The 16,315-nt window shown below is 42.4% G+C and overlaps 1 protein-coding gene across 1 annotated transcript; it reads right to left on the bottom strand.

Moving 5' to 3' along the window:
- Positions 1-2,163: 2,163 nt before the first annotated feature.
- Positions 2,164-2,853, bottom strand: LOC124297773 (uncharacterized). Its single transcript, XM_046749084.1, has one exon. The coding sequence runs from the start codon at positions 2,851-2,853 to the stop codon at positions 2,164-2,166; it is 690 nt and encodes a 229-aa protein (XP_046605040.1).
- Positions 2,854-16,315: the final 13,462 nt, after the last annotated feature.

Here is a 16,315-nt window from a genome sequence, read left to right as displayed (position 1 = left end):
GCCGATCTCCGGTCATTGTTTTCGTTCACGTCCATTGTGAATTTATTTTTAAATTTACCTCGAGTCAAGCTTTGACTTTATTTATTTGAATGATTCAAGTTTGACCATCAAATTCTTAGTTTCGATCACGATTTGTCCTTCGATAAGTTTATGGTGACTCGAGTAAGTAACAAAATGCTTGTACTTACGCTAGGAGTAGCCAAATTGAGGTGTGAAGCATCACACTCGAAGATCGTGGTAGCCGTCGGTACGAGGCTTCGATGTCCTGGAGTCTCTGACAGGCACCGGGGGCAAGAATATAAGAGCGGTTCGAGTCTGAGTGTCCTTATTCTCACTTCACTTCACTTAGACGGTTTAAACGCGAAGTTTATTGTATCTAAGGAGTGCAGAATTTTATACTTGCTTCCTTTCCAATAAATACACAAGTTCACTATGGGAATTGTCCAGTGTAGAATCAGGCGGTCTACACTCAGTCCCTGGTTATCAAGCGGTCTACACGCAGTCCTTGATTGTCTACGCAAGGCGGCCTTTCACTCTATCCCTTGCTAGGTACAATTCGTAATAATTAGTTATAAACGCGTAGCCGAAGGTTCGCGCGTGAATTTATTGGGCTTATGCACTCACTTCCGAAGTTCGTCACTATGATCCGGCCGTTTGATACGCGCGCCGCGTTCGTTGGTTTAAACCGGATCCTGGCAGGATCGCCAAATTTGTCATGCAAATATTGCGCAACGATTATATATGTATTTATATGTTTATTAAAACAGAGAATTGAATGATAATTGATAACAACAAATGGTAAGAGGAAGCGTTAACGTTATATTATATTAAATTAGACGTGCGTTACGCCTGGAAGCAGCATTGAGACTGCTCACACGGCCTCTCGCCGGGCTCGGCGACAGTGCATATGAAGTGCATAATCGCGTAATTTGAGCACTGCTGCCGATAAGAAAGCCAAGCGCATAAGGCGGGCTACGCTGCATGATAAATTTTGCACCCATCTAAATGATCCCCGGCATGTTCCTACGAGAGGATATAAACTGTTACATTTCATCAGAAATGTTCCAGCTCCATCACACAATTCTCGGAATCGTCCGACGAGAACAATACTCGGAATCGTCCGACGGTGAGCGGAATGCGGTCAAAGGATTTCGGTGCGACGTTGAATTTGAGACAAACAATTCTCGGAATCGAGCGGCATGCGGTCAAAGGATTTCGGTGCGACGTTGAATTTGAGACAAACAATTCTCGGAATCGTCCGACGAAAACAATACTCGGAATCGTCCGACGAGTTTCGACTTGACGGCGAGCGGCCTGCGGACAACGGATTGCGGTGCGACGTTGAATTCTGGAAGGTTCTGAAATAAACTCTTAACTAGCGGGACAGAGGTTCTGAATAAACGGTTGTTATTGACGATGCAAAATATTTTATTGAAAAAAACAACTCAAGATTACAGTTTTACATGAAATTCGTAATGCTGATGTATGAGTGTTCTTACTCAACGGTATCGCACCCATGCTTTAGGCAATGAGAATGAATAACTGTTCGAGGAGATACCGATTGTTTTTTGTGTTTGAGTAAAAAAATTCGCAGTAACAATACGTTTTGAGCTGTACAGTTTGGACGTGATATAGCGTGATGCGTACAGTTTGAATTCGTGTCCGACATTTTATTCAACTTCTGCAACGACGGACAACCCAAATCCATCAATTCAACGACTTCAACTTTTTCACCCTGAAGTTTCTGCAGCCAACTTTTCTTCTCCAAACCTTTCACGTAAACTGTTGAAGCCTCACGCAGCGACATACATTCGATGGTGAAGTCGAGCTTCTCGAAAGGTAAATCACCACCTTCCCAGGATAGTCCATGATAATTCCGTGACAGCCACAAATTTTCGCTTTTGGACGGAGCGAGTAAATAATTCCAATCGTATGGAGGTTCGAAGAGAAAAATTGACGGGTTGGTCTCTTCGTCGAGTGACACAACTGCCAACTCTTTTGGTGTAAAACCGGGACCCGGTCTTCTGAATCCTTGTACATCGACTACGAACTCCATCGTGAAAAAAAAATACTGAATCGATTGTCACAACGTTCAACGTTTTTATACCAATTTTCTCACCCCACCACTCAGCGGGTTATATTCAATTATACGATCATGTAAAATCAAGCAGTAGGCAGATGTACCGGTAGGAAAGTTATTCTTCGCCTCAAATTATCTACCGGTCCAAATTTCAGAGCCTCGTTTTGTTTCGAACAGTCAATGAAAATCAAAGGTTCGTACTGTAGAAATTCGCTCTTCGTCAACAGAGGCTCGGGTTCTTTGCCGTAATAGGTGGCTTGAAAGTTTGCGTATATCTCGTACAGTAATGCAAAGCGATTGTGACTCATGTCCAAGTTCAGGTGACCGTACGGATAATACTCGGAATTGAAGAAGAGCTTGACGTCAGTAATGTTACAGTGATCAAGATGACTGGCATTTTTGCCGGCTTTGTTTTTTCGATTCGTTTGAAAACCGAGCATGACAAATCGCGGTTTTTCCGAATAGGTGGACGTTGTCACAGTCCAAACGTGTTTCATGGTTGCCGGTAGCAAAGGATATTCGTACAACTCCCAACTGCGGAAGCTCATGGAGACTGGTGTATCTTTTTCAATGAAATTCAACAGTGCGATTTTTCGTTGATCCGAGAGCTTCACATAGGGTACTAACCATTCCACCTGATCGATCACGATTCTAAAGTCTTCGTCTTGATTTTGAACGATGGCATTCAAATCACTTTTTGATCTTGTAAGAATCAGCTCGTGTTTCGCGTTGACGACGATCTTGCGATAGTCTTCAGCAAATCCCAATATCATGCTCAAGGGAATAACTACGTCAAAGTTACCATCGGCATCAGTTAATTTTTTCGTTTCTTGAACATCGAGCCATCCAGCATTTTCCATAAGCCAACTTTGACCAGGGTTGAGCGAAGCGAAACCTTTCAGCAGGCTGGTCAGACCGACGTTTTTACATTTATCAATCTCTACGGCGTTTAGTTCGTACCGTACATCTTCGAACAAATGGCAGATGGCGTTATTGACCAAAGTTGTGATCGCTGCTGCGGTGCCGTCCGATTTGAGCAATTTTCCAGAGATATGCAGCGAACTCTTGCTCGGTAATACGCATAAATCCTGATGCTGAACGGTGATTCGAATCGCATCGCTGTTGTTGAAAGTTGAAGATGCGTACGGTCTGTGTGCGTGTATTTCTTGGTGGGCGATTGATTCGTCAAAGACGACAGGTGTTTGAATGCTCAAGATTTCCTCCTCAATGGTACGTATCATACAACGAAACAGCAGAATCGCAGTTTTATTTGTCGGAAATGCCTTTTCCAAAAGGTGTCAGCTTTAGACCCAGAGCTATCAGGAACTCCACGTTTCGACGTGTTAGCGGTTCGGGAATCGATCGATGACTGACTTGATCGGGACATGTTGACTTACTGATATAACTCTTTTTGGACAATCTGTTATATACAATACCCATCGTTTATTGCGATTTGATGTGCAGTCTCACAGTTATAACTTGTGACGTGGTATTTCGTACCCCGTCACTTTGTTTAATTATCGCATTCCCCTAGGTGCAGATATCGCTAAAAATAACGAAAGCACGTCTGAGGCCAATACTCCAAAAATGAACGACTAATTATCTTTAAGTTGAATTCTCTTTACTAAGCTAATTGTATGCTATTTTCTAATTCTGTAATGCTCTTCGAGAACCATCTGCGAGACCTTCGCGTCAGGATACCAGGACACTGCCTGACAGGGGTCACGTACCAGCTCAACATCGACCACCACCGACTACAGACGAACGAATACCGCTGAAACCACTCCCGATGGATGCCTATCTAGTTGTCGAACAGGGTCGTGCGTGATGCACAAACAGCACCTCCAACTATTTGAGACTTATCGGCCAGGAGCCGAACCACGAACGAATGCTTCTACCGCTCGGATGCATCGTCAGGCGGCGTACAGGGCTGTGCGTCAAAAACACAACAAAGCCTCCCGTCGACGATACTTATCAGCCTGGAGCTGAACCGACCCTAACATCTACTAAGTCGTTGACTATCCAATAGAAGACGGTTTTCTCTTCACGAGCCGTCTTATCGAAGGACTGCGGCGTGGAATCGGCTAATGATATGCTGACCACGTGGATCTGGTGGATCTAGTGTGGGGATCCGGGTTGAGGGCCATCACCACCAGATCGTTCCGGCATGAGGGCTTCGATGAGCGAGGGCCGGGATGCAGCGCCGACGAAATAGCTACAACGGGAGTACCAGTAAAGCAAGGAGTGAGTTACAGTCTGTCGCAAGTCCAGAAGACCGGTGACGTAACATTGCCGCACACCTCAATATCGCAATACATGAGCAGTACGACCCCCCCCCCCTCTCACCAACGATACCGCATAGCTGAAGGAAAACACCTCTAACCACCTTCCGACGTCCCGATACCTCGATACCTGTCGTCGAGGGAAAAGAAAAGCAAGCGGCGAGGGATTATCGCCGCCTATCCGTGGACCAGGCCACGCGACCTGCTGGTCCAATTAAAATACCGCAAATTTTAGGAAGAATCACGTGACAGCAGCTCGACGAAAATCAGGATCATCGCTCATCTCGTCACTCTACGTTCAGTTTTCGCAGTAAACAGACGTGTTCTCGTTAGAAAGTTTCTCGTATCATTATCGCATCTATATCGTATATTATACCAGTTTCTATCTTCTTTCACGTAAGTGAGGTCCCTTTTCTATTTTGTGAAGCCACGAGATTACTTGCAATATATCGTACCTTTACCTTTATCTCTTTCTCTCTTTACCTTGCAGTTGGTCTGCTTGAGCCAATTGGGCTCGTATCTTTTCTCTTTATCTTGCAGTTGGTCTGCTTGAGCCACCTGGGCTCGTACCTTATTCTCTCTTATCTCTTATCTTGTCCCTTTCTCTGTCTTATTGCAAGTAACTTCGCGACTGGTTGACTATTACTTACGCATTGTAGTGACTATCGCTTTATCTTATTATCTTTCTCTTCTGGAATATTTGAATATCTAATATCGCTGTCTAGCAGCGCGTTCCGTTAAAGGATCAATTTTTATCTTAGCTATTGAGCATTGCTATTCCGCTATATTTTCTCTGATTAGTTATATCTGTCTCTTTACCTATTATCGTTGATTATCGTATCTTAGTGAGTGTACCGCGGAAGCGATCTTATATCGCTGCGCGGTCCCGCTCGTCGTTCATTTGACATTGGAGTATTGTGCCGTATCGCATAACATCTTTTTCACTATTTCCTTCGCTAATATCGCTGATCGTAGTTGTCCGTAGTCTATTTGGTTTACCGTACGTTGCATATTAATAATCTTAAATATTGTTTGTCTTATCTTGAATTGCCTTTTATCGTACCGAATATTATCTCTCTTTCTCTCGCACTTACCGCAAACTAGAGGCTACGTATTATCTGTTATTCTCTATATCTTATGCTAATTTTCTAATTGACCTGTCGCTTGAATGTACTTTGTAATTCATAATTCCCTGTCTGCCTATTTCTGATCATTCTGGTAATGTGATAACTATTACAATTGTTGTATTTCGCATGTGTTTATAATCGCTTCTCATATTTTATGATTTATTTGCTTACCGCTTAATTTAAGTACAGTATATCTTTTTCTGTTCTGCCTATCTATCATAAAACCGTGTTAGTCGTTACCTTTAATATCGCGAGCTTGCGCATATTTCCCGCTTATTCGGAAAACGTTCCGTTATTTATTAACTCTCTCGCTTAACCTTTCTCTGGCTGTAACTATTGTTAATTATCGCATTTATCGTACTTGTATCGCAAACTCTTCAGCTACTTGCTTGTCAGTAAACTTATCGCTTCTTGTTTAATATATTTGATATTATTCCTGCTTCACCTGTTTCTTATTTTATCTATTGGATTCGACTCCGCCCCTCTACCATTATCTTGTCTCTCTGAGCGAACTGTGCAAAACCGTCGTAGAACCTGACCTTACCTTTATCTATTACCTTTATCTTTACCTTTGTCTTTTTCTCTAATTATCTATTTTTGACGCATGTGCGTCTGGCGCCCAACAATCGTATCTTTCTCCCTTAGTATCTCTCTCTCTATCTAATTATTCAGGTTAGTGACTGCGTCGTAGGGTAACCAATTATCGTTCTATCGTTTTTACCCTCAAATTTATATTGGTTACAAACTTCTCCGCGAAAATTAACCAGATCTCCGTCTTGATCGACTAACCGAAGCTGTACGTGATCTATGGTCTTGACGGTGATCGGAAGGTAAATGACGTGCGACGGTACTTCCACGATCTTATATCCCGGTGGAACGATAGGGAAAAATTTGTGAATAGTATGCACTTTATGTCCATTGACGTAGGCGCCCGTTGTAATGCTGCATTCGACTCGCAACGCGTTGACCTTGAGAATAGTTACAGGCATATCCGAATGGTGAGTTTGGTTAGCTGCCAATACGCGCGGTGTAAATCCGAGAAGCTGACCAATAGAATCCTCAGGTTCCAAATTTACGATATGGTTACATTTGATTTCGCTGCGTAATGTATTATTGTTAGGCTTTATGCTGATTTCAATGTCGGTATTTTTTAACGCGTCTCGAACATACTTTTCAATATCACGAAAAAAACTGCGAAAAAACAAGTATCCAAAAAAGTCGTCGTCAAGAAAAAGACTGTAGTTATTAAACAAGTCAAACCTGTTAAAACTGCTGATTTGACTATTAAGTTAATGAAAAATTTATCTAAATATTACGGACTGGCAGTACAGAGAAACAAAGATTCAATCGATGGGATGCGTAATGAAATTTGGGCCGCATATTACCATAAGATTTCGACCGACGCGAAGCCGCAGCATACGCACTGCCCAACTAGAGATGAAACCTGGTGCAAGTATAAAAAAGCCGAAGCAAATAACACCTTAAAGGACTACGAACATCCTCCTGCACTTTCTCAAGACGTTCAAGAGGTACTCAAACCCATCTACGAGGACCTGACAAAGGATGAATTGCTGCAGAGATGTTTGGGTGGAAATACCCAAAACAACAATGAAAGCTTCAACGCTACTGTATGGAGTATGGCACCAAAACATATTTTTAATGGCAAAAAAGTTGTTAAGATCGCCACTCTTACTGCAGGATGCATTTTTAATGACGGCTTCAAAACAGTTTTAAAAATCATGGATGTGATGGGAATTCAAATAGGCCACACTGCTTTGGAGTATTCCAAGGCTCGCGATCGCAACCGTATCCGCAAAGCCAACCGCTCCTCACTGGAAGCTTCAAAAGAGAACAGAACGATACGCAGGCTGGCTAGGTTGGAACAAACTCAACGCCTGGAGCAGTCTGAAGGCATTTTGTATGGTGCAGGCATCGCTGAGTAAGCGTAAGTTATTTTTTTTTAGATTTTTTCAATAAAAAAAACTTTAAACGCGTTTTTCTCGAAACAACGTTTTAACAACTTACGTTGATGAAATTTTCGAAACTACTGTACCGATCTGTATGAAATTTTAACTACAGATTCTGTACACCTATAATTTGTTAACAATCGTTGGCTTTATAAAAATTTTCATTTTTTCTATATTTTTTTTGCAAAAAAAGTCGAAAAAAACAGCAATTTTTGGTATCGAAAGAGATTTTTGGCCGCCATTTTGTTATTTTTGCAAAAATCGAAAAATCACACGATTGCAATATAGGTTTTGAATATTTAAATAAAAAAAAATTTGTTTTTTTGGTTTCAGATGCTCCAGTCTCGAGATCGCATCAACGTAAGTTAGATACCTATTTTTGGAGGCAGTGTGTATGATGGGTGTTTTTGTGATTAAAATGTGTATGAAATGAATAAAAAAAATTTTTTTAATGTATTTAAAGAGTGTATTTACTAAGCCCAACAAACCTTACGTTAATATCTTTCTTAATAAATTCATAAAAAATTCTGAAAAATGGTGTCTTTTTCGAGGGTTCTTAGGGGAACTCCCCCCTTAATTTTGTAGCTGCCAGTGGATATAGTGACTACCTTATCGGCTACGCATATTTTATTGTGACCGACATCAACGTTGGGAATGGAATTAAAGGTTAACAGTTCAACGAGACCGAGAACATAATTTTTGTTCAGAGCAAGTTAGATCGGAGGAAAATATTGCGCTTCGAGAATCGAAGACGTTCCCGATATCGTTAATGTAGACGAATCATCCATGACTGCGAGTGCTCGACTGACGTTATTAAATTACGTGTCATGTTTATATAGCTCATCGCTTAGAAATTTCAGACACGACTGTCCGCAATCGAATGTACCGTAATCCTGATACCTTTCGTCGTTGTACTCAACGCTACCAACACCGAGATATTTCACGAGGTCTAACGGCGGTTGAAGATGACCGAAACTGTCGAAGTAAACTACATCGCTGCCGCATTTCTTATGTGCCACCCAGTGTGTCCCAGAGTCATCTTTATCGTCGAGCTTGACTACAGCTGTTTCGTTTTTACGCGGCCCGGTTTTGGGCATTTCGTTGCGCATAAAGACACCTCTAAAGTATGGAATTTTCATGATTTTTGCATACTTCAGCAAATCCCAGTTGGTCAACGCTCGGCGTGGTAGCTTGACATTTAGTTTTTTGAAAGATGAAGACCGAAACCCTTTGTATAAGGTTTGAGATGGAGACCTTTACCTAAGGCGATCGCTTGCATCGTTTTGTTATGCCGTTTGCTTTCCTCCAATTCTCGTTTAGCCGCGCTCGCATCGTTTACAGCCTTTGCTATACCCGCAGCACCTCCCGCTAACGCACTCGTAGCGCTGAGACCGGCAAAAATAGGTATGAGAAAAGGTGGAAATCCGCCAACTTTTGAGGGTACCGGTAGAATGCGCGGTGATCGTACATTATGTTTACCACCTTCTTTTTTCACAGCTTCTCGAGCACCTTTGAGTGCAGACTTGATGATCGTTTTCGCGTCGTAGCTTCGAATCATAGACTGTTTTGCCACTCGTATGATTTTGTTCAAGGAAACGTTCTTAGGCTTTCGACACCCCATGCCTAACTTTGTTTTCACCTTCATCGTGTTAGCTACAGCCCAAGCGGCTGCCTTCTCACCCAAATTCGCGTCCTTTGCGAGAACCCGTTTTCAGGCTTTTTCGGCTTACATTTTATCCGCAACGCTTCTAGCTTCAAGATTCTCACGATTTTTCGAATACGCTATATCGTGTTCATTACACGCTGCATCGAGAGGATTGATACCGGAATCGCCTCTCGCGAGTCTTTCCGTCAACTTGGTACCAGGACCGCAGCATTGGTAACCGGGAACATGCAACTCGATCGGAAGTTTGTTGATAATGCTATTTACCAAACCTTTCCCACTTGATCGCTTTTTTGACGATCGTTTACGATCACGTTTGTGCACAATCATGTCCGCTCTGCGACTAAGAGCAAGTTGTTATAAACGATACATTTATAGAAAATCCAGCCAGTCACGTTCGAGATGAGTTTCGAGACACAATCGACCAAGCTGCCCGTGATGAATTTTGACCAATTTACGCAGCAGAGTACAAAACGGAAGGAACGTCATGGCGAATTGTTGCCGAGTAGTGTACGTGCGGTATTCTGCGGACCATCTAACTGTGGCAAAACCAACGCATCATTTGCGCTTATAACGCATCCGAACGGTTTGAGGTTCGAAAACCTGTACGTTTACTCAAAATCTCTCAATCAACCGAAATACAAGTTTCTGAGTCAAGTGCTCGAAAATGTCGACGGTGTTGAGTATTACCCCTTTAACGAGCATGAGTACGTCATTGCACCGAACGAGACGCAACCTAACTCGATCATGATATTCGATGACGTAGCGTGCGAGAAGCAGGATAACATACGCGCGTACTTTTGTATGGGTAGACATCACGACGTAGACTGTTTCCATCTTTGTCAGACGTACGCTCGAATCCCTAAGCATCTCGTGCGTGACAACACCAACTTGCTGGTCTTATTCAAACAAGACGAGATGAATCTGAGACATGTATACAACGATCATGTAAACACCGATATGTCGTACGTAGAGTTTAAAGACTTGTGTGCGGCGTGCTGGAACGGTGACAAATATAGCTTCGTAGTGATCGACAAGGATAGAGAGCTCGGTAATGGTCGGTATAGGAGGGGATTTGACAATTTCATAAACATGACAAAAGAATAAAATACACGATCTTCGAAGACGATGGAACAGTAGCTTTCCAGAACTAGTTGTGTCAACATGCAGGAAATTCGTGAGGAAAAAAAAGTCTTGTATCGTATCGCTCAAGCGAGTAATGCGATTCGTCGTAAGCACAGAATCCTCAAGACGGGAAAAGAGTCGCTGCAGGAAACAATGAAGAATGTCTTCAAACCTGTGGTAACCCCGCTGCAGGAATTAGTCAATGTTTCTCGAGGCACGAAACTTGCCAAGTAAGAGGTGAAGGAAGAACTTAAAACCGAAACGAAGGATGAGCCGAAGAACGAAATGGAAGATTCTTTTGCAACTGCAGAGGAAGAGAATCAAACTGTCACGGAATCGTCGGTGCGATCAGAGGATGAATATCTTGAGATGCTCAACGATAAACAAAGACAGCACGAGTTGGATACCGTGTACGGGGTACGGAGTCTTTCTACTGCCGGGCTGATGGTTGGTGACTCACCGATAAGCTTCGAGCGCGATTCCGTTCGCATAGGCGGCACGCTCTATCCGAGAACTCAAGGACTGCTGGAGCTGCTGATTAAAAAGATGTCCAACAGCGCTCACGTTACCCACAACGACAGGGAGAATTACAGAAATATCCTTCTCGCAACAAATGCTCACAGAAAGTACTATAGCGCCACCGAACCTATCCGAAACGCTCAGAGCGCCAAATTCAAACATTTAATTGCTGAGCTGCTGAATATTTCTACGTCAGGCAAAGACGTATCACCATCGTCACAGATGTCGAAGCGTACGGGCAAAGGTGTTCTGCTACCTCAGGCTTGGGTTACTCGACAAGGTGTTAAAACAGATTATATTCTCTGGGACGACGCTAACGAGCTGGTGGAACGTCTTCGTTTACTCCTGGCATCTCAAGCGGCTGGGAATACAAGTCACAACAATGAAATTATGTCGATTCTGGAAGAATTGCGGGAAGCCGGAATCATTCATTAGTCAATTCTCGTCGACTCTGCAGTCATTTACGAGATAAGCGTCGACGTGTTTGGACGTCAGCTGAGTGAAAACACAGCTGCGAGCACTCGCGGTCCTCCGGGTGTCGGGTTTCAAATAACAGCGGATGGGCATTACGATATACGGAACAAGAGACTGTGCAATGTCGCAGATCCCGCAGAGCCGAACAATGCTGTAACTTTAAAAACCTTGTGACGAAAATTCAGCGTGCTGCAAAAACAAATCGACAACCTCGATCAAATGATCAAAGCTTTGGAGATCACCACGGAGAAAGCCTTGGATACCTTCTACACAGACTTCAAAATAGGCAGAGACTTGTCGATTCGAAACGCGGAAATCATTTCCAAATTGGACACCAGACTAATAGCGTTGGAATATGAACAAGAGAAAGCAAGCACTGGTGACGGAACTGCATAAACCTGCACGCCGGAATTACCCGCGTCGACGCGTAGACGTGCGCGGCATCGACGAGACCTGGCTGGCGGATCTTGTAGATATGACGTCGTACGCTGGACAAAACAACGGCTACAAGTACATGCTCACAGTCATTGATATCTTTTCAAAGTATGCGTGGGCTATACCGATAAAGAGCAAGTCTGGAGATGATGTTACGAAGGCAATGGAATCTGTGCTTGTCCAAGGACGGGTACCGAAAAATTTACACGTCGACAGAGAAACGGAATTTTACAACTCCTAATTCGAATCGCTTATGACACGCTACGGAATCAAACTTTACTCCACGTACAGTAATTTGAAGGCTTCGATCTGTGAACGTTTCAATCGCACGCTGAAAGGTAAAATGTGGACACGGTTCAGCATGCAAGGAAGCTACAAGTGGCTCGATATCTTATCTGATTTGGTTTCGGCTTACAACAACACCAAAAACCGAACCGTAAGAATGAAACCGTCGGATGTCACCGTTGCAAACGAGAGGCTGTTATTACGTCAGGCGTACGGAGGGCTTCGAGCGATACCTACTATATCGGCAAAATTCAAATCTGGCGACGAAGTTCGAATCAGCAAATTCAGAAATGTCTTCGAGAAAGGTTACACTCCCAATTGGACGACTGAAATATTCACGATAAGTCGAGTGGAAAATACTCATCCTGTGACGTACAAGCTCGAAGACTACCGATATCAACCCATCGCTGGTGGTTTCTACGAACAAGAGCTCCTCAAGGTTAAGCATCCGGATATCTATCTGGTGGAGAAGGTGCTCAAGAAGCGTGGAAGAAAAATATACGTTAAATGGTTAGGTTTTGACAATACACACAACAGTTGGATAAACGAATCGGACATGTAACTTTTGAATAAATGATTTTTTTTTGTAAAAACGTATGTGTCTCTTTATTTTATACCCGACACATGACAAGTATACATCTTTGTTTTTTCAGACAATCGACAGACATATGCATCGTTGTACAATTTTTTTTATACTTCGGAGCGTTCTTATTAACCATCCTACATAATAATATTTTATGCATCATGGTACAGTTGTAAAAATTAAGCCCTACATAATAATAATAATACTTTATACATCATGGTACAGTTATAAATTAAGTCCTACACAGATTACGGTAATTATAAAGCTACGGTGCAGGCTTGTAACCCCACGGAAGCGTGTCGGTCGTGTTTTGAAACACGATCCGCTTGTCGTCATTCCAGCTCAGTGCTACTTTCTGCTGTTCTACGGTGCATACCTCGTGCTTTCGACTCATGATCAAATGCTGATTTGAGGATAGATTTTCACGTTTCAACGCACAGTCCAAATAATCGTTGAAGGTTATTTTTCTTAACGCTGATCCTCTAACACCTTTGGCACGTTTGTTGTCTTTTTCATCTCCCAAGACTCGGAATGCGTACAATTTAGCTCGTAACCCTACAAATTCCGACATGATTTTCCCGTTATTCTCGTCTTTCATCAAGCCGAGAACTTTTTTGTTTGCTCGAGGTATTCCGTAAACGTTGTCAAGAGGATAATCCGACGTGTCGAATTTGTGCAAGTCCTCCTTTATGTGTTCGTATATGTCGGGGACGGTAAAATTGTAAATCAAACTGTCGGTATCCGTGTACATTAATTTTGCTCGGTTGCAAATTTCTGCTTAATGTAATTGTAATGAAAATCATAGATGTATGTTTTAGATAGATCCAGGATGGAGAAACCTGCATACAATGGTTTATTCAATTTGACTTTCGTCTTACTCATTTCGACGATAACCATCTCTTTGTCGAAAACGGTGCAGCTGTGAAAACTAGGCTTGGCTATGGTAGCTCTCGCACCGTACCGTCCATCCCATTCGGTGATCAATCGAACATCTCTGTACTTTCGCACGTTTTCCATAGTTTTGCCAAAAACTGCGTTGTTCATTAGCTTGTAAAAATTTTTCTCAAATTCGTTGTCAGATTTTTTTCGCAAATCGGTATTCAAATCTATATATTCTTTGAGCCACGGGGTTTGCCTGAATTTGAGAACTCTGTGAATTTGGAGTAATTTTAAGCCTAATTGTAAGCATTGTTTCAAAACGCTGTAGTGAACAACGTAGTTTTTCTTGGAAAATAGCGTGGGCGTCAATTTTGGCGGTTTATTGGTCGAAATCGGAGGTACATAGTGCTCCGGACACAATGGTAAATCCTTATGAGTTTCATGCAGTTCCGCAGGATATTCCAAATCTACCTCCAGCACGTAACCAAACTCCGCATCGTCCGAGATGGTAAGAACGTCGCATTGTCTGAAGTCTGATACCCATTCGAAGGAACTGTATGGCAGAGCAAAGCTCATAGCAGCACCGTACAAATTATTAACGTCAAAGTACATGAGATAAGATTCTTCGACCTCAGGATCGAATTCCTCTCCCATGTACCTGTTGTTGGCCTTTGCGTATCTGTTCAAACACTGTGATACACCACCACAAATACCTTTTTCGATAAACATAACCATATCTACGTCGGTGAGAAGCTCGAGTTCGATGCCTGTACATTTTAACATTGCATCAAACGACAGACCGGGCGCCGTGTAGTAATGTAACCGGTCCAGTTTGTAAGTCGTCCAACAATTCTGTCGAAAATTTTGAAAAACGTCAGCCAGTAAAAACACATCCGTCTGTAAATACAAGTCCGAATACTCTCCCAAAGTTTGGACGTTAAAAGTTTGCCATACGTCGCACGCGTGTGCGTAATCGTCGTCTGATATATTCCGGTCGTTCAATTTTGAATAAAACTGTTCTTTGGCTGGTAAATGTTTCTCCTCGAGTTTCTCCCAACTGTCTATGTATTCGTACGGGAAGACACCTTTCCTAGTCAATAACCGAAATTTGTTCAAGCTGCTGCAGAATTGACGTGTTATTGTTTTTTGACACTCGTCCAGATACGACGATAATTTATCGAGGCTGCTAGGCATGAAACGGTACGAATCTATGAAAAGGAACGTTACATCCGTTCCCTTAACGAATTTAGTGAAGGAAATGTACTTTTCTTTGTTGACAGGTAATAGTTTAACAGTACCTTCGAATGACGTTGCCAGGGCTTTGATCAGAAAATGCGAATCGTAACCCGACAGATTGTGGAATAGCACTGAGATAGTGTGCGAATTTTCGTAATTTAGATTACAGCTGCGGTGAGCAGCACCACGGTACTTTCCCGTGAAATGACAGTGATCCCGATGTTTCACGTCTGTGGGCGTGAGCGGTTTTTCACAAATATGACAGACCACCGATAAATCAAATTCGTTGATCTGATTGAAATTTAGTGGTTCCATCGGTACAACAGTCTTGTAGTATCCCTCCAACGAATGTGCCAATTCCTTCAACTCATTCACAAACCATTGGATGCAAGTTTCTCCGCGATTAATTTTGAATTTTAAAAGCGAATCGTCAAACGCACAATGCAGATAGTAAGCTATACTACACGGAAGATGCTTTTGATAAATTGTTCTATTTTCCCCGAAACTTTCATGTGTGGGGTGCAGTAAACATTCTAGATCTGCGTAAACGCAGAACGCAACGGTTTCTTTGTGTTGAAAATTTTCAAATTTGAGAATTTTGTCCTCTTCCGCTGGTAAGATAATTTTGGTTTTGTTGAAATTCATGCAATCTACATTGTGCTTGAACAAACACCTTTCAGATTGGAAGTGTGATAGACACCTATCGCACAACCAAGTACGACCATTACGTTTAGAAATTTGGGAACTTGTCAACCGCGATAAATTCCGAATCCATGCAAAATGATGTGTTATATTCTTTTCAATATTTTCCATACTATCATCGTTATCGTCGTTTTCAGACTCTATTACTAAAAGATGGATTGTAGGTTTATCAGACTTGTTTTGACTTAAATAAATGGGTACAATTTCACTGCGCTTTTGTTTTTCCGCACTATCTATACCATAAACGTTAATTGAAAGTTTGTTAAGTTTCTCAAATTTTGGAATCTGGTCTAAAGACATTGGAAAATGCAAACCGTCGTATTGTAGCACTGAGCTGAAATGTGGATACTATGTGATTTCGCTGGGATTGTTGTTGGCTGGAAAGAGGGCTGCGGTGACCGACCAGAGGAAGCAATACGCGTCTCTGTTGCGGATGTTGACGACAGCCTTCTTATCTTGAATGTCTTTGGATAGTGGTGTGTATGTGAACACACCCCCTCGCAGTGGCACGTACTTGTTGATATTCACAGTCAAATTGATTATTTCAGTCAGCGACCAACCAGAGTCTCTCTTTTGAAAATCTTTCACCTTGGCCAACACTTTTCGCTTCACTTTCTCTTCGAACCATCCGTGTATGTCAGCTGGCTGGAGGATGATCTGGTTTCTGGTGTTAAAATATTTCATTTCCTCAACAAGTTCAGCGTTTTTCGTTATATTGAATTTACAACACAAGACACAGTTTGCTTTTAAACTTTCCACTTTTCGTAGCATTTTCTTCAGTCTTGCAACGACAACGTGTTTCGCATCTCCCAAAAACCTGTTCAAATCTTTATGCCGCAGACTGATAATGGCTCCCGTTCGAATTTGACTCTCGAAAGCTGTCTCCAAATCTTCCCACCGTACTTGATCGCTTCTTCGTCGGCTTCGTAATCCGTCACCCACTTTTTGAAACTGTGGA

This window comes from Neodiprion virginianus, chromosome 2 (assembly GCF_021901495.1).
Source record: "Neodiprion virginianus isolate iyNeoVirg1 chromosome 2, iyNeoVirg1.1, whole genome shotgun sequence".
Lineage (NCBI taxonomy): Eukaryota > Metazoa > Arthropoda > Insecta > Hymenoptera > Diprionidae > Neodiprion > Neodiprion virginianus.
Note: the sequence above shows the minus strand (reverse complement) of the source record. Positions and strands in the feature narration are given on the sequence as shown.

What these genes read in the sequence shown, in the direction of transcription:
- LOC124297773 (XM_046749084.1), bottom strand. Translation starts at nt 2,853, where the DNA reads ATGATATTGGGATTTGCTGAAGACTATCGCAAGATCGTCGTCAACGCG.